This window comes from Camelina sativa, chromosome 15, assembly GCF_030686135.1.
Source record: "Camelina sativa cultivar CO46 ecotype springtype chromosome 15, ASM3068613v1".
In the NCBI taxonomy this organism is placed as follows: Eukaryota; Viridiplantae; Streptophyta; class Magnoliopsida; order Brassicales; family Brassicaceae; genus Camelina; species Camelina sativa.
Window position 1 is genome coordinate 31,212,499 of NC_141894.1, and position 25,766 is coordinate 31,238,264.

The 25,766-nt window shown below is 39.0% G+C and overlaps 7 protein-coding genes and 2 pseudogenes across 8 annotated transcripts; 5 read left to right on the forward strand and 4 right to left on the reverse strand.

Annotated features, from left to right (window-relative positions):
• Positions 1 to 2,406: 2,406 nt before the first annotated feature.
• On the reverse strand, positions 2,407 to 4,175 carry LOC104773083 (phospholipase A2-beta). The gene is made up of 4 exons (XM_010497635.3): positions 3,899 to 4,175; positions 3,590 to 3,626; positions 3,367 to 3,486; positions 2,407 to 2,858 (listed from the first exon to the last, which is right to left on the reverse strand). The coding sequence occupies exons 1-4, from the start codon at positions 3,962 to 3,964 to the stop codon at positions 2,659 to 2,661; spliced, it is 423 nt and encodes a 140-aa protein (XP_010495937.3). The 5' UTR covers positions 3,965 to 4,175; the 3' UTR covers positions 2,407 to 2,658.
• A 223-nt stretch (positions 4,176 to 4,398) lies between these two features.
• Positions 4,399 to 5,961, reverse strand: LOC104773082 (uncharacterized). Its single transcript, XM_010497634.3, has 3 exons — positions 5,866 to 5,961; positions 5,216 to 5,419; positions 4,399 to 4,799 (listed from the first exon to the last, which is right to left on the reverse strand). The coding sequence occupies exons 2-3, from the start codon at positions 5,395 to 5,397 to the stop codon at positions 4,613 to 4,615; spliced, it is 369 nt and encodes a 122-aa protein (XP_010495936.1). The 5' UTR covers positions 5,398 to 5,419; positions 5,866 to 5,961; the 3' UTR covers positions 4,399 to 4,612.
• A 118-nt stretch (positions 5,962 to 6,079) lies between these two features.
• On the forward strand, positions 6,080 to 8,160 carry LOC104773081 (putative protein arginine N-methyltransferase 1.2). 2 transcript variants are annotated; one of them, XM_010497633.3, is made up of 9 exons: positions 6,095 to 6,333; positions 6,436 to 6,446; positions 6,538 to 6,693; positions 6,789 to 6,852; positions 6,949 to 7,091; positions 7,193 to 7,280; positions 7,379 to 7,494; positions 7,589 to 7,739; positions 7,823 to 8,160. In XM_010497633.3, the coding sequence occupies exons 1-9, from the start codon at positions 6,174 to 6,176 to the stop codon at positions 8,026 to 8,028; spliced, it is 1,095 nt and encodes a 364-aa protein (XP_010495935.2). In that variant the 5' UTR covers positions 6,095 to 6,173; the 3' UTR covers positions 8,029 to 8,160. The 2 variants fall into 2 exon arrangements, with proteins under 2 accessions (XP_087344882.1, XP_010495935.2); XM_087488756.1 differs by lacking the exon at positions 6,436 to 6,446 and having other exon boundaries at positions 6,080 to 6,349.
• Positions 8,161 to 8,439: 279 nt separating this feature from the next.
• LOC104773104 (protein AGENET DOMAIN (AGD)-CONTAINING P1 pseudogene) lies at positions 8,440 to 9,596 on the reverse strand (annotated as a pseudogene).
• Positions 9,597 to 9,616: 20 nt separating this feature from the next.
• On the forward strand, positions 9,617 to 14,475 carry LOC147927387 (uncharacterized; annotated as a pseudogene).
• A 37-nt stretch (positions 14,476 to 14,512) lies between these two features.
• Positions 14,513 to 16,836, forward strand: LOC104773079 (uncharacterized). Its single transcript, XM_010497632.3, has one exon. The coding sequence runs from the start codon at positions 14,634 to 14,636 to the stop codon at positions 16,686 to 16,688; it is 2,055 nt and encodes a 684-aa protein (XP_010495934.1). The 5' UTR covers positions 14,513 to 14,633; the 3' UTR covers positions 16,689 to 16,836.
• Positions 16,837 to 17,444: 608 nt separating this feature from the next.
• Positions 17,445 to 22,911, forward strand: LOC104773078 (uncharacterized). Its single transcript, XM_087488757.1, has one exon. It carries the CDS (start codon positions 17,445 to 17,447, stop codon positions 19,452 to 19,454), a length of 2,010 nt encoding a protein of 669 aa, XP_087344883.1. The 3' UTR covers positions 19,455 to 22,911.
• LOC104773077 (histone-lysine N-methyltransferase ASHR2) lies at positions 21,136 to 22,895 on the reverse strand. Its single transcript, XM_010497630.3, has one exon. The coding sequence runs from the start codon at positions 22,893 to 22,895 to the stop codon at positions 21,723 to 21,725; it is 1,173 nt and encodes a 390-aa protein (XP_010495932.1). The 3' UTR covers positions 21,136 to 21,722.
• A 265-nt stretch (positions 22,912 to 23,176) lies between the features above and the next one.
• LOC104773102 (F-box and associated interaction domains-containing protein) lies at positions 23,177 to 24,329 on the forward strand. The gene is made up of 2 exons (XM_010497651.1): positions 23,177 to 23,394; positions 23,897 to 24,329. Exons 1-2 carry the CDS (start codon positions 23,177 to 23,179, stop codon positions 24,327 to 24,329), a joined length of 651 nt encoding a protein of 216 aa, XP_010495953.1.
• The last annotated feature ends 1,437 nt before the right edge of the window (positions 24,330 to 25,766 follow it).

The window sequence follows — 25,766 nt, forward strand, 5'->3', positions numbered from 1 at the left end:
ATTTTATTAAGTTTATACATATTAATTATAATATTTAAATAAATGTGAGTCGAAGTTCTTCTTACGTTAAAAATCAGAGCTCACAGGTTTTTGGAAAACAAAATGGGAATCAAATTGTTGTTTTCTTTTAAATTGTTCAACATATATAATATATCATTGTTTAACAAAATGGGAATCAACAAAATGGAAGTTGTTAAATTCACCAACTGATATGTTTGAATACTGGAATCTGGAAATATACCAGAGAACCCGCCTCGAGCAATCACATCCGGTGAGAAAACAACAATTTGATTCCCATTTTGTTAAACCATAAATGTTAAACTATGATATATTTAACCACAAAATTTTATATTCAAAACACAATAGAAGGTGTGGTTAAATATATCATAGTTTCTGTTTTCATATTGATTTTTGTAAGTTTTTTTTAGTTGAAATGGAATGTAAAATATTTAGGAAACAAAAATCTGAAGTAATACTATTTTTGGAAATTTGTTAGGGATTAAAATTGTAAATAAGTTTTTAAATAAGTACAAATAAAAAGGGTAGAACCCAAAATGTATTTAAAAAATGTATATATAGATGTAATAATTTTATGTTTGGATTCATTTATCTATGTTTTACGCTATAAGTTTGAACTTTATCTATGTTTTGTTGGTTCTAGTCACCTTAATTTTTCTTGTAATAATATTGACAATTTAGTTATGTGACAACAATGTTTTAGCAGCCATAGGTATGATGTTTTCTTACAAAAAGAATTATATTATATCTTATAACTATGTAACTATTTTTGATAGTTTTAAGACCAATAATATGTGAGCTACCAAAATGCTAAACATAGTATTAAAACATAATTTTGTTGTGGGTTGTTTGTGTAGGACCACGAGATGTTTTGTTAAGTGTGCTATAATATACTATGAAGATTATGATATGATTATCTAATTTGAAATAAAATATATTGTAATTTAAAAAATTATGAGCAAAATTTAAGCAAAACATAAGAAAAAATTAAGAATTTTTTTAGAAAATGATAAAAAAAAGTAATTTTATATTTATGTTTTTATGTACAACTATAACCCTTTTTAGATTATGAGTTTCTTTTTCTTAGTTAGGTTAAAGAAGAAACACGAGTAGGGAAGACACAAAACAATGTGTTATATAAACAGTCTATGATCTCTCTAAAAACATATAGTTTATTTGGTGGAGTCATCAAATTATAATGACAATAGTAGGATATTGGCCATCAGAGATATTACAAACATTGACTGATCACGCAACATACGCACAGTGGGGCGGCGAAATTCTGAACTTGGAGCATTTAGGATGACATACAACAACCCAGATGGGTTTCGGTCACTTCCCTGATGAAGGCTTTGGAAAAAGCAGCTATTTATGAAACTTGGAAGTTGTTGATACCAATCAAAAACTTGGTCAACATAGACGTCAAACATCTCTACACAGAAGAATGCAAGACCCATTTCTTCTAGGGGAGGCCAGGGTTTAGGATCATATTCTTCACCAACTCCAACTTCTAAAGACCATCAAGAGTGCCTTTAATTAAGTTTTTGTTTGTTAATCTAATTAGTTTTATTTATTAAATAATAATCTCTCTGTTTAACAAAGAGTGTTATTTTGACACATTTCACACAAATTAAGAAAAAATTAAATTATACATGTTTGTCCCTATTTAATAAGTAGTTAATAATATAAATTAATGAAATGAACTTTGGGTTTAGGGGTAAATTAGAATTTTTAGCATAACAACACATTGGAAATATAGAATGAGACTTTTTGTAAAAATTTATCTATGTTTTAGTTTTTAAGATAATCAATCAAAGTATATACTGTATCTATTAAGAGTGTGAAATGAAGAAGGAACACTCAATAATATATAATTAGTAATTACAATAGCTAAACTTTTGTACTAAGCTTCTTACCCAAAAAAAGAAAACAAAACTTTTGTGCTAAGCTAATGAACAGAGGAAAATGATAAAAATCTTTGCCTAAGATTGACTACAGCTCTTTCTTTCTCATTCCCGTTCTCTTTATCTATCTAATTTACTTCTTACCCACGCTAGCTATTATAATTCGAGTTTAGGTCCGATCACAATTAATGACGACATATGACATGAAAAGCTGTGGTAGAAGCTCCATGAATTGGCAGATTTCGCGACTATGTTTTATGATGATGAAATAGCGGCTATGTGTACTCGAAACCCTCTGAATTCGAGGATCTCGTGATTGTGGAGTTTGATAAAGAAGTAGAAGAACGTGCATAAGGTTGGAACAACGTCTTCGGTGACACAAAATCTTAATGAGGCTTCTACTTAGCTTCTTTATCGCTTGATAGAGAAGTAGAATTGTAACTAAAGTTTCTTTTGTTGATTGTAACAAAAGAGTAAAGAAGAGTTTCCGATCAAAATTTGCTTAGTATATAGCATAAATTCACGTAGTGCCATTGCTTCATACATGCATCCAAGATTTACATGTTAAATCATTCAATGGTGTTTGACTTAAGCTAAAATCTATCATTGACATGCAATTGCAATAATTAAGGTTATCATCAATCAGTAAAAAAATATTATGAGGTAAGCTTTAGTTCCAAGTTCCAACACCAATGTGATGCCTCCAAGACCAGAGTATATATGAGAACAGCAAAACTCAGAGCTCTACTTTCATATCATTACCTAACTGACTGAATAAGATCCCAATATCCATTCCTTGATTCACTGTAGGTATGACTACTGAATAAGGGCATTGGGTGGAAAACCCAACCTTTTTGTTTTTGGACTGTTTTATTGCTTTGCTTAGCCTGCTAACGCATCGCTGGAACTTCTTATGGCAGCTTATGTTAGTCATACCTGAAAAATGGGAAACAAATACGAAAAGGTTTCAGCGTAAGCATGACAATTCAAGACCAAATATTTAGCATTTGACTCCATCAAGACTTATATAGCTTAAGAAGAATGAAACATGGTAATATGTTTCAAATCTCTAAAGCTATGACCACTCAATGCAACAAGGCAAACAAAAGATGAGAAGTTAAGATCCCTAAAGCAGTAGAGTCACTTAAAGATCATCAGAGCCTGATGGTTCTCAGGTATAAGGTCTAATCAAGCCAAGTTACATTCATACGGAATCTGTAGTTACAGATGTTAATGTCAGTTTATCTCACTCTATTAACAGAGGCCTAATGGGCATATCATTCTTCTGCCGGGTTACAAAACTAAAACCAATTTTGGCAAACGTGAACTTTACAAGGTGATAATACCAAAACTACATCTCAATTCCTGGGACATGAACCCTTTTCGTGCAGATGGATGTAAAACAGAGCGGTAAAGGATTCGAAGTTCTTGATTGATATAGTACCTTTTGACTCAACACAACTGTCATGGACCATACAACAAGCATCAAGATCATCACAAGGCTCCTCACCAGGACAACCAGAATGTCCAATCCCACAATACTTCCCATATCGAATAGAGAGAGCTGAAAAGAAAAAAAAAAGATATAAAACATACATTTGAGTAAGCTAAAAAAACTAATCATAAAAAACCAAAGGGAAACTTGAGAAAAAAAAATGTAATCTTACTGTCACAATTCTGTGCAATGCATCTTCTTGTACATTCCTGTAACAATTTGATTCAACAACAACACAAAAATAATTCATAATTTGAAATTATTACAAGAAACAATAAAACACAGACCAAAAAACACATTAAAGTGTTGAGTTTTCTCTCAGAAATCAGCAGAGGCAAGTGAAATTAGCAAAATCAGATTTTTTGGCAGGGTTTCAAATTAAGACAATGTGCTAAGCTAATTCCACAAGAATGTGATTCCTTTATGTCTAATTATGGAAACTAAAGATTCACAGAGAAAACACAGAGAACCAAATTCGAACCTCGCTGCGAACGACACCGAAGAGGACGACGAAGACAGTGACGAAGAAAGCCGCCGCGAAACGCATCAGAGAAGTGCGAATAATCACCGTCGTCGTCTCGTAGATGTTTTAGGGTAAATCGTTCGTTGTCTTCTTCGCTAAGGTTTCGGATTATGATAGCCAAAGTTCCAATTGGGTCTCCTTAAGATCTCATTGGTCCTCGATTTTTTTTTTAATTTTTTTTTTTGAATATTTTGTCGCTGAGATTTTGAGCTAAATTAATATATTATCTTGAGTCAATTCAAAATAAATGTATTAAATATTTATATTTTGTACTTTCTTGTAAAATATTTGTTTTTATTTCACCAATTACATTTTTTCTATCTTTTTTTTTTTTGGTAATTCTTTTTTCAATCATTCTTATTTTTGAAAAGCTATTCGGTTATTCACAACCACTTGATATATAAAAAGTTAAAATTCTCTGATGCGTAAAAATTTTACAAAAAAACTAAAGAAGAATCTTTGTATCAAATGCATTTTTCTCAATTTCTTTTATTAAGAGCTTTACCAAAATGGGTTTTTTTTTCCTTAGCTCCAAAACTTCTGTTTCAGGAAAAGACTGAAAATATAAATGGATTCGAGGAAGTATATATAGTTCAGTGAGGAATCATATGGAAGGGAGTTACAAGCTATGAAAGTGAATCCTCTGCCGACGACATTGCTGTTGTCTCAATTTCAAGGGTAGTAGCCGGTGAAAGTGAATCCTCTGCCGACGATTTCACCCGCGCAAAACCAAGCAAAGCATTCTAAGCCAAACAATGCACCGATCCCTACATCTTCCACCTTCAGATTCGCTCTGTTCTTCATTAAGTTCTTTGCGTACTCTACTTCTTTCCTAAATGTTTCGTAGCGCCCTGGAATGCTGTAATTCGTAACAAGAGTGAGTATTAGCAAATTACCAAAAGCCAAATTCCTACAAAAGTAATAGCTAAGACACACTGTGGATCATGAGTTGTGTAATCAGGACTGTAAAAACATGACAGACACAGACACTAACCGAATCATCAGGGATTTACCAGCTTAATTCCATCGAGGACAAAAATTACTAGAAGATAACACCAAAGTTCTCAAGCATATCTTTTTCAGTTCTATCAAAGTCTATAACGCAAAAAAAGGCTAACTACTCGCAAGTAATGCAAAGATTAATGTTTCAAAAGTATACATAAAAGATATTATAGTCAGAGAAAAAAAAAAATCTCAACAACACTGACTCTAGAGGCTAGAGCATGGCCCTTGGAAACATGCTTAGAGAAAAAGAGAGAAAGAAAAGGTAATGACCTAGCAAGACGAGTGTAGAGCAATTGCTTAGACAATTCGTTGCACTTCTCAATAGATGCAGGCTCTTGAATGAATTGCTTGTTCTGCTCCAACAATTGCTTGTAGTAGGAACTCCCATGCCTGGTCACAAACTTTGAAGCCTGACATGCCTTTGACTGAAGTTGTATCAATTTTGATGCCATGTTGTTTCACAATCACAGAGTCCTTCAAAATTACAGAAACCCAGTTTAGCTTTTTACCAGTTTAGAGTCAGAAATCAAACTTAAGGAAGATAGATTAGCTCATCAATTAACACGGAAATTGAAAAGAATGTTTTCTCAGAATCAAGTCATCCAAAAGCACAAGACTTTTCATAAAATTCACACATATCAAAGCTTAATCACTAAAACCCTAATCCCCAATTCCAGAACTACAGATCCACCGAGTTCAAATAATAGAAGAACTAAGCAATTCAAAACCCACAAAGCATTACGTAGTGAAGAGATTGCAAATTAGATCTGAGACTCAAATCACAGAGAAAACACACTTTTTAAACCCCTAGAAACCAAAATCCAAAAAGAAAGAAGAACTTCTAGAAAGATATTAACATGAATCCTAAAAACCTAAATCAAAAGAAGAATGAATCGGTGATCGTGAGCAAGCTGCCGTACCTTCCGCCGTGCTCGCCACTCACACCAACAGCGTCACAATCCTAAAATTCTCTTCTTCTTCTTTTTGCTCCTATTTCTAAAATTAATTTCAGCTTATATTAGAATAACCGAACTAAATCGGTATAAACCAGACCGGTTTGTCTTGTCGATTAAAAAAATTGAACCGGCGGCTGAAACAGAACCGTACAAATAGATTCGAATCCTAAAACCCTAAATCTTCGAATCTGTTAGTTTCCACTTCTAAAAACCCTCTCTCTCTCTCTCTCTCTCTCTCTCTCTCTCTCTCTCTCTCTCTCTCTGCCGCAAAGATGACTAGTACGAAGAACAACGGCTCTGAACAAACTCAGGAGACGAAGTTCCACTTCGAAGATGCTGATGTGTCAATGTCCGATGGAGGTGACAACAATGCAGATGTTACTGATGACGTTACCAGCGCCGATTACTACTTCGACTCTTACTCCCATTTTGGTAACAATCCTTCAAAGTTCATGTTTTTATTTGCTTCCTTGATGTTCTCTTCTTCTCCGCAAAGTTCTTACTCTGTTTTCCAAATTCATTGATTTTTTTCAGGTATTCATGAAGTAAGTCTCCTGCTTTTTTGATATTTGTATCCTTTGGTCTGAAGAAACTAGGCAATGAGTTTTGTATGGTGATTGTTATTGCTATTATTAGGAAATGTTAAAGGATGTAGTGAGGACAAAGAGTTATCAAGATGTTATTTACAAGAACAAGTTTCTTATCAAGGACAAAATCGTTCTTGATGTTGGAGCTGGAACTGGAATCTTGTCTTTGTTCTGTGCTAAAGCAGGAGCAGCTCATGTTTACGCAGTATGTTTTTTTTTTTATCTTCTCCTTTAATCACAAAATTTGCTCTTGATTGATTTGGATATACATTGTGATTTGACAAGTGATTTGTTAAATAGGTTGAGTGTTCTCAAATGGCTGACACTGCAAAGGAGATTGTTAAGGCGAATGGACTTTCAGATGGTATGTATGTTGTGTTTAGACTTTAGAGTGTTATTCAAATTGTTTATATAATCTGATGGTAGTTGGCTGAAACAAGTGGTTGGGTTGTTTTGGCAGTTATAACTGTTTTGAAAGGGAAGATTGAGGAAATCGAACTTCCAGTTCTTAAAGTGGATGTGATTATCTCTGAGTGGATGGGTTACTTTTTGTTGTATGAAAATATGCTCGACACCGTCTTGTATGCTCGCAATAAATGGCTTGTAAGTGACATTTTTACTCGCCTTGTTTAAGTTATGACGACCATGGCTTCATCATAGTTTTTGAGCATTTTTGTGTGCTTTTTGGTTCTTTTTTTGGTTAGGTTGATGGTGGAATTGTTCTACCAGATAAAGCTTCTCTGTATCTTACAGCCATAGAGGATGCTCATTATAAAGAAGACAAAGTAGACTGTGAGTAAATATGAAAGATCGTCTTACTTTTTGCGAAATTTTATCTTCGAAACCTTAGTTTTTGCTATCGGATTTGCCTCTAATCGTTTCCTGTACAGTCTGGGAAGACGTGTATGGGTTTGACATGTCATGCATCAAGAGAAGAGCAATTACGGAACCACTTGTTGACACGGTAGATGGAAACCAAATCGTGACTGATAGCAAGCTGCTCAAGGTAAGTGAGATTGTACTAGAGTAGTTAGTTATATCTCATTCCCTTACTTGTAGCTAATGCAAATTCCATTTGTTTTTTTTGGTTTACTATAAAGACCATGGATATCTCTAAGATGGCTTCTGGAGATGCTTCCTTCACAGCTCCATTTACGCTAGTCGCACAACGAAATGACCATATCCATGCCCTTGTAGCCTACTTTGATGTAGCATTCACCATGTGCCACAAGAAGATGGGTTTCTCAACAGGTTCACACTATTTCCTGCAAAGTTTTCTGATTACTCGACTTCTTTGTTTGGAACTTACAGTACAACCACAACATGCAATGCAGGACCAAAATCTCGGGCCACACACTGGAAACAAACAGTGCTGTACCTGGAAGATGTGTTAACCATATGCGAGGGTGAAACAATCACAGGAAACATGACAATTGCACAAAACAAAAAGAATCCCAGAGACGTTGACATAAAGCTCAATTATTCTTTGAATGGCCAACATTGCAAGATCTCAAGGACCCACTCCTACAAAATGCGCTAGAAGCTCTCTCAGATGAAAAGGAAATCCCCATCATCTTTCAGCTGAGATGAACATTTCTCATTTTGTAATTCTATTGTTTCCATTATGTTATGACGTTTCAGAACAAAATGAATCAGAAATTTCTTCCCTTAATTTCTTAACTTTAACGGTTTCAGGTTTCTCTGAAGAAGATATAACATACTAGACCTATTCTGCTTTTATGTTACAACTTACAATAGGATTTGGCCGCTCACCAACAAGATAGATAATGGAAACATTGAGAATATTAAAAGTGAATGAAACCTGGAAAGTACATCATCGTCATACTTAGTTGTCTCGAATGTCTCATATGTCGTGAATCTCAATGGGAAAAGAACCATTCCACGTGGTGTGGGGTTTTTTTTTTTTTTTTTTTTTCTCATATGGGAAATCAATAAAAATATCAACCGGTCTGGTTTTTGCCTTTTAGTCAAGCATCATAACTGCAATTATCTACAATAGCAATGAACGACGGGGTTAAGACTAAGGATCCAAATACCTCCAAAATACAAAACTTGAGATCCCAAAATCCTAAAATCCTGATGTGTTATCCATGCCAATTACACCTTTATCCAGCCCGATTACGCCTTCTGAGACTTAAAATTTGTTATCCACTTGCCATTTATCCATTCCTGATGTAGCCTTAGTTGAGAATGATGAAATTTTAGCATCTCTTGAGTGTTCTCGAAGTAAACCAGGTACGATGACTTTGCAAGAACCTTCCTAATCACCCCGACCCACCAACCATCATTATACAAAGCATCAACTTTGTCATTCTTCTCGAATGGACAAACCATGACCTGCTCTACTGGTTGAGGCCTTATCTCTGAAACATTAACCTCTTCTCTCAAAGGCTCCTTCCCGTCTTCAGCTTTCAGGTTATCATATTCTACAACGCATTTGTCATTTCCTCTGTATTCAACAAGTTTTGCAGGAAACCAAGAACCTTCAAATCCTTGTTCCTCACTGCTAACTTCTACTGGAGTTCCAATGCTGAACTCTTGCTTCTCGATTGCTTTCTTAGGTCTCACGTTCCGACTACATGAAACGGTCTTTTCCCTCTTTATCTGCCCTCCTTTTAGTGGTGGTAGCTGCCAGGTACCGTTAACCCAGTCTTTATGCAGACGAAGACCCTGCCTTCCAAACCGCATTTTTTCTCCTGTTTGCCTAAAATGTATACCAACTGTTCCACCCTTCATACCCTCTATGACAAAACCTATCCACCAGCCGTCATTGTAAAATGCATTAATCTTGTCCCCAACAGAAAAATCTTCATACTCATCTCTTGGTGGTGGTGGCCTTATGTGCAGAAAATCGATTACTTCTTTCAAAGGCTCCACGCCATCTTCTTCTTTAAACAGATACGAAAGAACTTTTTAAAAAGAAAGAAAAAAAAAGACCATCACTCTGAAGCAGAGCAGCTCGGGCTTGATTTGAATTTTGTAAATCACCATGGAGAAAGTAGAGGTACCAATTCGCAAACATCCTTTGTTACCTTTTACACGCTTTTTCGAGAAGCCTTGTGTAGGGTGTAGGTATCTTGGATACATTTACAAAGGCTACTGTTGCAATGAATTGGGGTGTCACAAAACTTTGTTTCATAAAGAGTGTGCTGAGTCTTTACCACAAATCAACCACCCTTCTCATCCCGACCATCCTCTCAAGCTGCTACTAAATGGCCGGTCGTCCACTTGTAGCCGGTGTGGAGTTTCCTTCCAAAACATTTTAGCCACGAACATAACTTACAAATGATCAACAAACATGGGAGGAATATTCTAGAGGAAATGAAACTATGTCAAGCATGTGTCTTTCAGATTGGTACCGAACCTTTCTATAGTTGCAAGCAGTGTGGCTTCGTTCTCCACGAAAAATGTGCTAACATTCCTCGGAAGAAGAGGCATATGTTCCACAACCAACCCATTCACACTTGACACAAATTCTATATGCAAAGAGTTTACATGTAATCTTTGTAGTCAGAGGTTCAACGGTTTTAGGTACAAGTCACTGAATAATATGACTGTTGATGTACGGTGCGGTTCAAGTTCAGAACCGTTATGGCACGAAAGCCATCCTCATCCTTTATACTATTCTAACGATAAGTACCCCAAGCACTGTAGTGAATGTGGGAGGACAGGACGGTTTAGTTGTGATGAGTGTGACTTCAGTTTGGATTTCAAGTGTGCTCTTCTACCGAGAAAGGTAATAAGGCATAGGTACGACGATCACCCTCTAGTCCTCTCTTATGGTGAAAGTAGTGTAGATGGCAAATATTGGTGTGAAGCTTGTGAGACAGAAGTGGATCCGAAGAAATGGTTTTATACATGCAGTGATTGTGGGGTCATATTGCATATTTCATGTGTTGGAGGAGACTTCACATATATAAGGCCAAGTTCAGTAATACCATATGAAGCAGAATATGTTTCCAACACGTCTATCTGTAGACCAGTTTGCACTGAGTGTAACACTCGATGCAAGCTCTCTACTATTCTCAAGGTTTCCAAGGCCAAAGTTGTAGTATACGTTTGTTCTTTCAAATGTTTTGCCTCTGTTCGCTTCAGAGATTTCTAAGGCATTTTTTTAGTGAATAAACACTTGTATCATTTGTTTTAATGAATGTTATGAGTATGTCGTTAAATTCAAAGGACTTCTCACTAGAAAGTCGGATGGCTGCCATGAAAGAAATAATTTCATGGCAACCACAGCTTGATCATAGCTTTGAGCATTTTTATGTGCCTTTTGTTCTATTTGGTTAGGTTGATGATGGAATTGATATGTATCTTACAGCCATAGAGGGTGCTCATTATAAAGAAGAAAAATATAGAGTGCGAGTAATATGAAAGATCTTGTCTTACGTTTTGGTTTTTGCTATCATTTATCTTGGAACCCTGATTTTTTTTGCAATCGGCTTTGCCTCTTACTGTAGGTCTTTGACCAAAGATCTCGTAACATGTCAAAAATTTAGCATGAATTTATATGAAGCGATTAGGATAAAAACAACATCTTATCTCTTGCTATGCTTTCCAAGTCTTTTTGGCAGATCTATTTACTAACCTTGAGAGCCAAAGGGGGATATCATTTGGAAAAAAACACTGAGCAAATAAAATGTTCAATAAATGCAAAGAAAATGTTGTAGAGGTAGTGTAATGACCCTCACTAAGAGTAGAAATTTCAAAATAAAAAGGTCAAGGAAATGGGACGGAAAAGACCTAAGAAAGAAAAAGAAGGAAAATAAAGGTGAATGACCCAAGGAAGTCCGAGGAAATATTTGTGAAACGGAGAATGGCCGAGCCAAGACAGAAGTACCGGACGCACGGTCGAGACCCTAAAATTCATCGAGAGGGTGTCGAGAAAATTGGTCGAAGAAATTCATCGAGAAGGTCGAGAAAACTCGTCGAGGGAATCTGTCGAGAAGACTTGAGAAAATTGTCGGGCTCCAGGAAGTTGCCGAGTACTCGAGAAAGTTGTCGAGACTCGAGGGAGTTGCCGAGTACTCGAGAAAGTTGTCGAGACTCGAGGAAGTTGCCGAGTACTCGAGAAAGTTGTTGAGAGCTCGAGGAAGTTGCCGAGTACCCGAAAAAATTGTCGAGAGCCCGAGAAAGTTGCCGAGTACCCGAGAAATTGTCGAGACATCCGAGACGCGTAGTCGAAGTTGCCCGAGATGTATCGCCGAGGCGTACTGTCCGAATTGCCCGAGAGATTGCCGAGTGTTGCCGAGCGGAGTGTCCGAACGATCGAGAAAACGGTCTGAACGAGACGAGAATTGCAAGAATAAACGTCGAAGGTGCTAGACGAAGGATCGAGTATTTGTGGAAAAATTATTATTTCCTCAAAATTTCGACCAATGAGAATTGAGAAAAGTGGGAGATTAAATTAATCAAAGTGGAGTTAGTGGGAAGAATTAAAAATTCAAGGAGATTAAGGGAAGTAGTGGAGGATTAACTTAATCATGGAGATTAAGGGAAGATGGTGGAAACCTATTGGCTAAGAGCTAATTCTAATTTGGGATTAAGCAACATGCACTAATAAGAGTGTTTACATGCACTAATAAAAAGAGAATTTGAGGCTTAATGGCGAGCAGCCATTGGGGGTGAGATGCACGCTCGACATGCAAGGGGGGAGAGATCCATTTGTCAAGAAGCACTAAGGGAATGAAGAGAATTTGAAGCCTATAAATACAAGGTTTCGACTTCATTTGGGTGTTTAGTCCAAAAACACTCCAAAACACTTAAGTTCTTTTTGAGAGAAAGAAAGAGAGGAATCAAGAAAGTTGTCGAGAGAAAGATCAAGAGTGATCGAGAGCGAGATCGAAGAAGAGTTGGTGGTGGTACGAGAACGGTCAAGAGGCGGGAAGCTGTTGACGCAAAGATTGTCTGATCGAGTGGTGCAGTGAAGTCTGGGTAATCATCATCGACGCGTAAAGGTGAGTTCTGTGGTAAGAGTGTGTTGCATGTAGACTAGATTCACGGTAGAATCAGTTAAATTGTTGCATGCATAGATTTGGTAGGATTCATGCTAAATTCGTGTTAAAGATTATATCGAATTTGAGCTAGGAATCACCATGCAAGATCGCGAATGAAGTTGGATGCATTTAAGTAATTTGGACTTACTTAAAATCTGGACAAAAGATATTGCATGCGAGATGAGAATTGAAGTGGTTAGCAATTTTATTTGCTTAAGACCGGTTGCATGCATAAATAAAACTCGGTGAAGTTTATTTGCAATTTTATTGCATGAAAACGATTGAGGTTAGCACGCATGCATAAATTGGACTTGAGGGTTTGAAATGGGTTAAATTGAATAAAATTGGCTTTGCATGCGTAGATTGGACTTAATGTTTTAAGCGGTTAAATCAATTTGATTGCATGCATATTAGAACTTGTTGCATGGATTTTGCTTAAGTTGCTTAAATGGGTTGCATGCATGTGAAACAATCTTAAGTTGCTTGAAATATATTTCTTGCTTCTTGTTGATTATAGCTTGTGTTATTCTTGCTTGATTTCTTGCTATGGTGCTTGATTCATCAAGGCTTGAATTAATGTTGTGTGTTTATTTTAACTTAGTCTCTTGAATTCGTTTCTCGAGTCTTAGCTTGAGTAGTGAGTCGATATTTCTGTCCAAAAGCGGTTGTCACGCGTGAGTTCCCGACGACCACTCATGCGGGGACACTGTCACGGCTAGCTAGCTACTAGCGTGAACGCTACATGACGATGTAGCTTATTTGTGGGTGCATGTTGGTGACCTTTGTGGTCTCAGCATGGGAGGTGTTGGAACGGAACAGATTATCGAAGGGCCCTAGGTGTAAGGAGTCTAGAGTATTTAAACGTCCCTTGTTTATGTCTAGTCGTCTTTACATGTTGCGTGTGGTGATAGAGTCTATGGTATTTCAAGTTTCCTTGTCATACGCTAGACGTCTTAGTAAGTGGTGTGTGGGAGGTAAGAGTCTAAGGTTCAAGAAGTCCCTTGTTTCCTTAGGTCGTCTTTCTCGTATGGCAGCAAGTTTAGATCGTACGAATTAAGTCGTAGTGATCTAACCTCTCTTGCAAGTTTATTGTTTGAATTGCTTCCGCTAAGCTTTTGTTGCGTTGCTTTGATAACTTGCTTGTTTTCTTTGCTTGCCGGGTAGTCGGGTTGGGGAAAGTAGAATCCTGTTTAGGATAAAGGGGTACCCAGACTCACTGAGTAATCTTAGATTACTCATGACTCTATTTTTGGTCTTGCAGGGAAGCCTAAGTGAGTCTAGAGCCGGAGCGAACGTTAGGGTGCCGGATAGGGTTTTCTTGTGTTTCTTGTAAAACCCTATATTTTTATAAATGGTTATATATAAATTTTCCGACTATCTTTATATATATTGCTTTAATGATTTATTTGGATGAATTATTTTATTAAAGTGATATATATACGGTTTTCAGGAAAACATGGCAAGTTGCAAATGATACTCGGCCTTGTCCGGGCTGACACAACGCACCAGGCCGCGAGGGTTGCAAAGCCTAAGCAGCCTCGGCTGCAGGTGGAGTTGTGCCTTGGAGGACCGGTCGGGAAGTCTGCAGCTTCCGTCCCTCGACCGGATCACCTCGGCGCAATCCCGCAAGTGGCGTCCCGTGGCTGTCCGACGGCCTAAGTGGCCATAGGACGGTTCGGGGGCGTTACAGGTAGAACTGTTTATTATTGAGAAATGTGAAGTGAAAGAAAATGTTGATACTGATTAATGAGTCTGATTGTCTGAATGCAGCAAGGGATAAAAAGATTGATGAAATAACAAATGCTGCATTGGTAAGTGCTGCACGGTCAATAAAATTTAATGGATGCAATTACACTAGTAAAACTTCTGGTTTCAGAGACTTGAATGCTCACTTATTGGCAGCAAAATCTTTATTTTGGCAGGACACAATAGTGGCGGGGTCAACATATGTCATATGTGGTCTGAGTTAATTAAATAATTGCAACGGTGGAGCCAAGACATGTCAGTAGGATAAACCATTTCGAAAAGTCCTGAAAGAACCAAAAAAAAAGAGAGAGAAAAACAAGTCTCAAACTAGAGCAGAAGAGCAGAGCTTTGGTTTTTGGTGGAAGTAACCAAAAACATCACCATGGAAAAATTTCTAGCTTTGTTTAACAAAGGCATGGAAGAAGAAATGTCGCGCCTTCAAAAATTGTTACCATTTCACGAGCATCCTTTGGTACCATTTACACGCTTTGATCTCACCAAGTGTAAAGTCTGCTACTCATCTGATGAAGATAATACAATCTTCATTTCCCAACAGCCCGGTTGCAGTTACATTTACGGTGGCTACCGTTGCAATGAGCCTGGTTGTGATGTTGTGTTCCATGAAGATTGTGCCAAGCCCTCACCAGAAATCAACCACCCTTACCATCCGGACCATCCTCTCGAGCTGATCCTCCTACATACCAGAGTTTCTAATTGTAGTTTCTGTAGAGAATTTTTCAGTGTTGGTTATCGCTGTTCAATATGTGATTTCGAGTTGGATTTGATCTGTGCGAGGAGACCATGCCCAGTTGTTCTTGCTGAAAATTCCTACCTACAACACGAGCATCCACTGCAACTCTCCAATGAAGAGCATGAAACAGTCAGAGATTGCAAAGGGTGTGGCCATCAACATAAAAGCTGGAAACATTTTTACAATTGTCATCAGTGCGAGTTTTTCATCAGTCTTGGTTGTGTCGATCAGAGTAGTCCTGAAGCATACCACACTTCTCACCCCCAACACCCACTCAAGTCACTTAGATATGAAGTCCCTGGTTATGCCGACAAGAAATGCCTTCTTTGCGGTGTGGAGTTTGATGGACTCCATCGCCAGCTTCACCACTGTGGTGTTTGTAATGTCAGCATATGCAGAGCATGCATGAAAAACCCACCACCGCTTGGTGTTTTGAGCCCAAGGACCCATGAACATCAACTTCATCTTGTTCCAAGATGCATAGACTTCACTTGCAATGCTTGTGGGACGTTAGGTGACCGTAGCCCTTATTTCTGTCTTCAGTGCAATTTCATGGTCCATCGGGAATGTATCGATCTACCGCGCGTCATAAACATCAACCGCCACGACCACCGCATCTCTTACACTCCTCGGCTCGGACATGGAGGGAGGAAATGCAAAGTTTGTCGTAAGAAAGTGGATGAGTTCTACGGGGCTTATTCTTGCTCAAAATGTTCTGATTACTCTGTTCATTCAAGATGCGCAACCAGAATAGATGTATGGGACATGATTGAACTGGAAGGGACACCCGAAGAAGAGGAAACTGCGCCGTTCGAGGTGATTGATGATAACACAATACGACATTACAGCCATGATCATAACTTACGACTCAACCATGGCCGGACTCTACCTGAAAACATTGTTTGTCGCGCATGTATCTTCCAGATTTGTTCAGAACCGTTCTACAGTTGCAGTAGATGCAATTACATTCTCCACGAAAAATGTGCCAACCTTCCTCTAAAGAAACGTCATGTGTGCCACAACCAGCCACTCCGACTAGTCCCAAGTTTTCGCTTCTACTTTTTACATTGGTGTAGTATTTGTGGTCAAGAGTTCACCGGTTTCTGCTATGAGTCCGATGGATTGACTCTAGATGTACGGTGCAGTTCAGTTTCGGAACCATTTGATCACAAAAGCCATCAACATCCTTTATACTTATCTACAGATCAATCTAAGCGTTGTAGCGAGTGTGAGGCAGGCGGGGAATTGAGTTGTGATGAGTGTGTGTTTAGTTTGTGCTTCAAGTGCGCTGTTTTACCGCAAAAGGTAACGAGGTATAGATATGACGATCACCCTCTCATCTTATCTTATGGTGAAAGGAGTGTGGACGACGAGTATTGGTGTGAAGCATGTGAAGCAAAAGTGAATCCAGGGAAGTGGTTCTATACATGCGATGACTGTGGGATCACGTTGCATATTTCCTGCGTTATAGGTTCCTACTCATATACAATTCCAGGTACGTTAAGATTTAGTAAAGGAGAAATTGTATCCAACAACTCTATCTGTAGAGCACTTTGCAGCGTGTGCAATTCTCGATGCAAGCTACCTTTCATTCTTAAGCTTCCCAAGGCCGAAGATGGAGTTGATCTATACTTTTGTTCTTTAGAGTGTGAGAATAGGATTGATAGGGCATGTTTCAGGTTTTAAAAACTTTGTACCATTCGTTGTAATGAGTGTTATAATTATGTTTTAATCAAATCAATACATATGTATAAGGGAGAACAGAGCAGAGCAAAACAGAACATAGCAGAGTTAATTAGAGCAGAACATATATTTGAGAGAAATGTTATCACTACGGATCTCCTTGACAGTTCTTTTTCAACTAGGTACTTAAAGCACTTAGCTTTAACATTTGATTTGTCTTTTGAGCCTAAAAGTTTGAGTTTAAAACCGGTGGACTAGAGTCGTGTACTTGTCTTACGGGTAGCAAACCATAACATTAACATGAGACCATCATGCATCATACGTGTGATCACCTTGACCATCATCATATGTTGTGTGTGTGCGTGTTTTTATTTTACTGCAAGTGAATCTGCTAGTTCCAAGCAAAAAATAAAATTGAACTTAAGAAGAACCCATATGGCTGTATCTGTATTTCTGAAAAAATGAATTTGCATGCCTAAGTCTGGTGAAATGGGTACAATATATCATTTTGTATATATGGATACAGTATGTGGCTTCATAGACTTTTTAAATGCTCACTTATTGGCAACCAACTACCTCCAATCTACTTGGCTGACACATGCATACATGTAAATCATTTTATGTGGTCCGAGTTAATTTACTATATGCAAGTGTCAGAGCAAAAATCCTAAAAAAAGAATTACTACTTTGAAAAATCCTGAAAGGAAAAAAAAAAAACAGTTTCAAAGAGCTTTGGAATTTTGGAAGTAAGAGATAACCATGGAAGAAGTAGAGGTACCACCAATTCACAAGCATCCTCTAATACCTTTTACTCGCTTTGCTTTTGGAAAGTGTAAAGGGTGTCGCCCGCCCGTTGATGGTTACATCTACGGAGGGTACCGTTGCAATGAGTTGGGGTGTGATAATGTTGTGTTCCATAAAGAGTGTGCCAAGCCCTCACCAGTAATCAACCACTCTTCCCATCCGGACCATTCCCTCATATTTACCAACCTTAATCTAAAACCCACCAACGTCGATTCAGAACCATATACTTGCACTCTATGTGAAAACTGGTTTGGTGTTGGTTATCGTTGTTCAACGTGTGACTTCGAGTTGGATTTGGCGTGTGCGAGGAGACCAGCCCCATTTGCTCTTCTTGAAAATTCTTACGGGCATGAGCATCAACTTAAACTCTCTAGCAGTCTCACACAAATGTTAATCTGCAAAGCCTGTCTCTGTTCATTTTCTGGGTGGGGATACATATGTCATCCGTGCGAATTTGCCATCCATGTGGATTGTGTAGAGTCATTTCCAAGAGCATACCACACTTCCCACCCCCAACACCCACTCAAGTCATATACAGATAAAATCCTCCCTTATTACGCCGACAAGTATTGTCTTCTTTGCGGGCAGTGGTTTGATCATCTCTATCACCACAAACCTCACTACTGTGATGTCTGTAACTTTAGCATATGCAGAGGATGTATGGGAAACCCACCACCGCTTGGTGTTGTAAGTGCAACAACACACGAACATCAGCTTCATCTTGTTCCAAGGCGCCTCGATTTCACTTGCAATGCTTGTGGGACGCAAGGTGACCGAAGTCCTTATTTCTGTCTTCAATGCAATTTCATGATTCATTGGGAATGTATAGATCTACCTCGTGTCATCAACATCAATCGCCACGATCATCGCATCTCTTACACCCGTCGCCTTGGATATGGGAAATGGATATGTGGAGTTTGCCGTGATGAAGTAGATGGATTCTATGGAGCTTATTCTTGCTCAAAATGTTCTAACTATGTTGTTCATTCACTATGCGCAACGAGCGGCAAGGTCTGGGACATGGTAGAACTAGAAGGGGTACCGGAAGAAGAGGAAATGGCGCCATTTGAGGTGATTGATGATAAGACGATAAAACATTTTAGCCATGATCATAACTTACACATCAACAACGATGGCCGGATCTTGCGTGATAACATAGTTTGTGCAGCATGCGTCTTCGAGATTTGTTCAGAATCATTCTACAGTTGCGAGCAATGCGATTTCATTCTCCACAAAAGATGTGCTAACCTTCCTCGGAAGAAGCGACATGTGTGCCATAACCTACCTTTCACGCTACGCACAGATTCTCACCTTGAAGCTTTTAGTTGTATGCTATGTAAGCAATTGTTCACCGGCTTCAGGTACGAAGTTGATAGTCATAACATCCTAGATGTGCGTTGCGGTTCAATTTCAGAACCATTTGTGCACAAAAGCCATCCACATGCTCTATACTACTCAACAGATTTCTACAGGTTCTGCAGTGCATGTGCATGTATGCCGCGGTCAACGATAAGCTGTGATGAGTGTGACTTTCGTTTGTGCTTCAAGTACGCTTTTCTTCCGCAAAATTTAATGAGACGTAGGTACGATGATCATCCCCTCTTCTTGTCTTTCGGTGGTGACTTGGATGTGGATGGTGAATATTGGTGTGACGCATGCGAAACAAAAGTGAATCCAAAGGAATGGTTCTATACATGCAATGATTGTGGAACCACATTACATATTTCATGCGTTGTGGGAGACTTCTCATATATCATGCCCGGATCAGTGGGAGACTTCTCATATATGATGCCAAAATTAGTAACAAGCTCGAATCCTGAAGTGATATCCAACACATCTATTTGTAGACCACTTTGCTTGTGTAACTCTCGATGCAAGCTCTCTACCATTCTTAAGTTTTCCAAGGCTGGAGTTGATTTATATATTTGTTCTTTCAAATGTCGTCACAACTTAGGTTTAATTTAATTAATAAAAACTTTGGGTTTGATTGGTAGAGCTAGCATATTGCTTTTCAAGAGTCAGTCACATGGCGTCCAATTGTTAGATAGTCCAATGCTTTTGTATTTTTGTTCTAATGAATGTTCTCAGAAGTGAAAATGTTGTGAATGAGGCAAAAGCTGCTGCTCCATTGTTGAAATGGTTATTTGGACCTCGTCCTTGATGTCCATGGCGTCCTCGACCTCGGCCTCGCGGGGCATTACTCTTGTACTGGCGTAATTCCACTTTGACCTCGCCGTTGAGGTATTTGCCCAGCAACGCGTTTTGTAAGTGTCTGCAAGACTGCGTAGAGTGTCCGGTGTATTCATGTAACTCGCAATACAAGTTATGGTCAGGCTCTTCTCTTGCCCCTTTTGGTGGGGTCGTCGGTACTATAGCTGACGAACTGACTGCGGGGGTTGGCGGGGCGTCATTGACGAGGTACGTTGCGCCGCGCTTCTTACTGTCCGCGAGGTACTCTTTGTCGAGGTGTTGGCGAGGTTCGTGGTATACCTCTTTTGCTTTGCCGGTTGGCACTTGAATTCCGGTAGAAGCACGTTTTTTGTCGTAGATGACTTTTTCTTCTTCCAGTTCAATGTGGACTCCCGCTCGATGGAGGGCATCTTGGAAAGTTGGGAATCTGTTCAACTTGAGATCCTTTCGGAACGTTGATTCGTACCATAGGGCCTTGTGAAGGGCTGCAAGCGAAACGCTATGGGGTGCTTTTACCTGTGTGGCAATCTTTTTGAACCTATCCATGAATGTTCACAACGGCTCATGTTCCCCTTGCTCGATATTGTGGAGATCGGCGATTGTCGCGGTGGGGACGGCTAATATCGAGTATTGTTTCAAGAAGGTTAGCGAGAGTGTACGGAAGCTGTCGATTGAGTCAGGCGGCAAAGAGGAGAACCAGCCGAGGGCGTCGCCGCTCAGGTTTTCGATGAACAGCTGACACTTTCCAGCGTCTAGCTCTTCCGGGGAAAACTCGCAACGATGGATTGCGATCTCGAAGGATGTCAAATGGTGAGTTGGGTCCGAATCTCCCTTATACGGAGGTAGGTGCTTTATTTTGCAATCGGGGCGAACGACGACCCGACGGATTCGCGCAGTAAATGGAGTTTTTTGGGACTGCTCCAACATATGGTCTACATCAGGTGCCGCGCTGGTTGCTTGGTGGAACTTGCTTGTGACATCCTTCATTTGACTTTTGAGTTCGGCCAATTCCCCGCTCTGGTTCTGGTCGGCGCTATTGGGATCGGCTCTATTGGTGCCGTCTGGATGTTCGGCATTTTCCTGTAGTTTTGCACAGACGCTAGAGAGAGTGGCGAATCGTTCCTCTGTCTTTCTGTCTTGGGCGTCGATTTTTTCCAGGATGCTTCGCATTAGTGCTCCTATGTCGAGGGCGCTGGTGCCTTCTCCGATCGAGCCGTTCGGCGTTGTCGGGGGCCGGGTCGGCGGTATTGGAAGCTCCTCTTGGGCCTGCTGGATGCGGTCCGGCGTGTCCGCCACATAGCCGTCGCTGCCCGTCGTTTCTCTTTCTGCCATTGCTCGAAATGTGCTTCGTCGATGTTGGACTTTCTTCAAAAGCTTTCCTTGTTTGTTTCCCTGGATGCGCACCAAATGTTGAACTAGTATAGCTACTAGCTCGAGGATGATATAATAGAAAGGGTGAAACAAAGGACTTTTATTAAGATAGTCAAAGATCGTCGAATTACAATATAACCGTTATAAGCCGGGTGGCTAATTACAAAGAATTGTGCTTCTCAAAATGACTAACTGAACTATAGCTTAGAATCGGATTTACTCCTGACTCTTCTTGCCCGATGTTACTTGCCCTTCTCTGCAAGCTGATCCCCTGGTATTTATAGCTGATGGGACGTTTCACCTCTCTGCCTCGGGATCGATGTGGGAAAGTCGGCGATCGTTCTTATCCGGACCGTCATTTATTGGGCTGTCCGTCTTAATTGGGCCTTCTAGGAGCTTGATCGGCCCGACAAGTAGGATTTAACCGGTTTGTCTTCTTGGGTTTTTGGGTTGACTGTTTCGATAATGAGTCTGCAGGAAAGCCTGTTAAGGCTGGGTGAAACCCATATCCAACACACAGACCATTACAACTCACTCAGAAGACTACGACTCGGAGAAGAAGAAAAACAAAAACAAGATTGGAATCGTCTTAAGCATGATTAGTCCGATTTCTGAAAGTAAGTAGAGAGGAAGCCAACATAAACAAACATTGGCTCGTGGCCAACCTCATTCTCACTGATTTCCACCAACTTCATCCTCCTTAACACTTCCACAAACATTACATTCAAGAACCTTCGAAGCCTCATAACTCTTCGGCGGAAACGGAGCCAGAGTGCCAAAACAATTCTCCTTCTCACACATATATCTCACAAAAAAGTAAGCGTGAGGGAAACTGGATTCATCATCCACACCATTTCCAAAAACTTCTCCTTCATTCTCACATTCAGAATCCTCCATCTCTTCCTCTTCATTTTCATCATCCATCCCTTCCATAACCTCATTCTCATCTTCCTCACCTTCCGACCAACTAGACTCAACTTTGCACCGATCACAGTCACACTTGAAACCGTAATCCTCAAGCAATCTCTTTTGCCTGCTCGAGTAGTTCATGTTCACAGGGAAGTAACTCAAACAGACTTCTCTACCTTCAGGAACATCATGAATCATCCTAATGATGATATCAGTGTTACCATCAGAAGCAGAGTCAACATAATCAAATCTACAAGCATTAGGAAGACAGTCATGATTGAAAAACGAAGTCTCTGGATAAATCCCATAAGCTCGCACCGATCTCTTCTCGTTCGAAACAGAGAACGGTTCCATCAAACCAAAGGCGTTAACTTTATCCTTTGACAGTAAAGCCGCCGTGAGCTCCGACGAGACTGAGACAGGGAGAGGTGGACACACGGCGGATAAAAGAGAATGAAGAAAGCCAGCAGCTGCAGAATCAGAACTAGAATCTCCATTACCTTGGAGGGAGAGCAAAAGCTGGAAATCAGAAGGAGAAGCGGCGGCGAGATTGTAAGCAGAGAGGAGGAAACGAGCTTGGACTTGGCGATCAGAAGGTTGATCGGAGAATGCAGAGGAGGATGATTGGTGAAGCCGGCGAAGAGATTCGCAGAGCCAAGGAGTGTGAGAGGCGAAGCAGTTAGGGCTACAAAAGGAGACGAGAGAGCAAGATTGACATTTCTGCTGCGCCGACGAAGCTAACAAACGGAAACAATGGTCGCAGTACGGAGAAACAGAGGAGGAGAGAAATGGGAAAGCAGAGTATAGAAGGAGAGGAGACTCTCTCAGAATAACTTGTCCAGCACGAAGAGACTGTGCTGCCACCAAACTCCTTCCTCTTCCTCCGATCTCTGCAACCCTAATCAGCGTCTCCGGTTTAGCTCCGCCGTCATTCATCTTACTAGCCGTCGTCGATTAGGGTTTTTACAAAATTAAACGATTTATATGGACGTAAAATGTAGAAATAATAAAACGGTGCCGTTTCATCACGTTTTAAATTTTAAATTCCTTAGGTTAAATCTTTGGGCCTTAGACAACCTTGCAAAGTTTGGGCTACACGAGCTTTCTCTCAGCCCATTAAAATTTTGTTTGGCTTTCTAAGCCCTTTGTTTTGCCGCAGGGGTTTCTTCTTCTACAAGGAGTCTCTGTCTCTCCTAAGGGTTTTTTTCATTTCCGCCATGAAATCTTCTGTGACCTTAGAGGATGGAACAGAAAACTCCGTGTGGAACCCAATTGATCTCATCATCGAGATACTCTTGAGGTTACCGGTGAATTCTATAGCGAGATGTCGTTGCGTATCGAAGCTCTGGGCCACCATACTTAGTCGTACAGATTTCACCGAGTTGTTCTTGACTAGATCTTTGGCTCGCCCGAAGCTACTGTTCGCCTGCAGAAGAGGTTGCGAGACGTTATTTTTCTCGTCACCTCAGCGTCAAAATCCTGTTGATGATGAGAAGTCGCCTCCTGTAGTCGTCAGTTATCATATGAAGTTCTCTGCTAAGGATCGGAGGCTTTTATTGATAGTTCTTGTCCTGTCAACGGCTTGATCTGTCTAAGATACAGCTGGTGGTACTTAGATATAATGGAAGAAACGGTGCTGGTGATATGTAACCCTAGCACAGGACAATCCTTACGTTTACCCAAAGTGCAACATGGGGGACACAGCTTATTTGGGTATGATCCAATTGACAAACAATTCAAGGTATGACCTTGAGATATAACCGTTGGGGTGATAATGAGCATCTAATTTTGACCTTAGGAACTGGAAACATGTCATGGAGGATGATCCAATGTTGCAGACCACATGATCATTTTTGGAGAGGGATATGCATCAATGGTGTTTTGTATTATGATGCTAAGGTTAGTGATCATCATCTTAGGCATTCTATAATGATGTTGGTTTGCTTTGATGTTAGGTCTGAAGAATTCAGATTTATTAATAAACCTGCGTATGATGGAACTCTAATAAACTACAATGGGAAACTAGGTTTGTTTTCGCTTGGAAACGCCATTTCTTGTGACCGAATTAGAAATATGGAATTGTGGGTTCTAGAAGATGCCGGAAAGCAAGAATGGTCGAAGCATACATATCTATTACCTGCCATGTGGCAGAATATAGTGGGAAACACCAATCTACGCTTTGTTGGAATGACGCTGACAAAGGAATTTGTGTTCCAGTCGATGAGAGGTTGTACGCCTTTCTATCTTGTCTACTACAATATCGAGAGAAACACAGTCAAAAAGGTTGAATTGCAAGGAATGGAAATGAGTAATAACATTCACACCTTTGTAGACCATGTCGAGAATGTGACGCTTATGCAAATCATTTAACTAGGACTTTTTTTAAGTTTGAGACCTTGTAGTAGAGCTAGTTGGATCTAATAATAATAACAGTGATTGCTTTTTGGTTTCTCCAATGATTTAAAAACCGGACTGGCCGGACTTAAAATGGAATGTGTGCTTCGTCGGGTCATGGTCATTGTTCATCCTCGTTGGACTGACTTTCTTGTGACTTTTTTTAAAAAGAAGTTTTTGAGAAACAAGCAAACATGCATGATAATTTTAAAAAGAAGTTTCACTGTTACTTAAATTCAAATTTCAACTCATAAATTTAAATTTACCTTAGGTATTTTGTAAAATAAATCCATCTCGAATAAAATAATTAATAATTTTTAATAAAAGAAAAATAATAAATAACAACTAGGAGATATCCCGTGCTACAGCACGGGATTATATATTTTTAGTTAATTTTTTTTTATAATTTGTATTTTTTTAATGTAGTTTTTTATTTTGACTTATTTTTTTGTTTATATAGTGTTTATTTGTATATTTGAGGTTATACAATAAATTGGAAATCCTAGTAGAGTAAGTAGTTTTTAAAATGTAGCTTTTCACGGAAATAGACACACCGTAATATTAGATAGTAGTTTTGTAAGAGAATAGATACTCCGCAATATCGGATAGTAGTTTTGTAGGAGGATAGACACACCGCAATATCGGATAGTAGTTTTGTAAGAGGATGAGTTTTTTTATTTATTTTGGGTTATCGTCAAAAGAGGGGAAGTTGCTTGTTAAATTTTAGTGTGAGATATTTCAATGGTTAGGAAATCATTGTATTTATAGTGAGATTATGTATATTTAGGTTATCATTTAGAAGTTAATATTTGATATATCAAATCTCAGCAAAATTGTAAAAAACCAATTTAATTTATAGTTTGATAAAAATACATGTTTTAACGGGTTTAACTCAAACTTTTTTTATATTTTAAAATTTTTAAGAGTAAAAATATCAATATTACTTAAATATTTTATAGACTAAATATATTATAATATTTTAAACTTTCGACAAAGTTCAAATATTTATAATAATTTAAACATTCTATAAAAATTTAAATATTTATAATCTCTTAAAAAATTTTGAAAATTGTAAATATATTATAATATGTTTACTTTTTAAAAGTTTAAATATGCTCAAATATAAAACTAAATTAAACTGTTAAATTTGGATACCTGATAAATCAAGCTTCCTGCTCAGTTGTACTCAAAACATATTAGTCATATATTTATAGTGGTTATGAACCATATTCCAAAATATGTAGTCTAATGATAAGGCACGGGGTTTGTATTGGGTAGCTTGGGATAAAATGTGTAATGATAAATGTGCAGGAGGTTTGGGCTTTCGTGCTCTAGAGCAGTTTAATGATGTGATGCTAGCTAAGCAGTATTGGTGGTTAATTCACTACTCCACGTCCTTAATGGCTAGGTTAC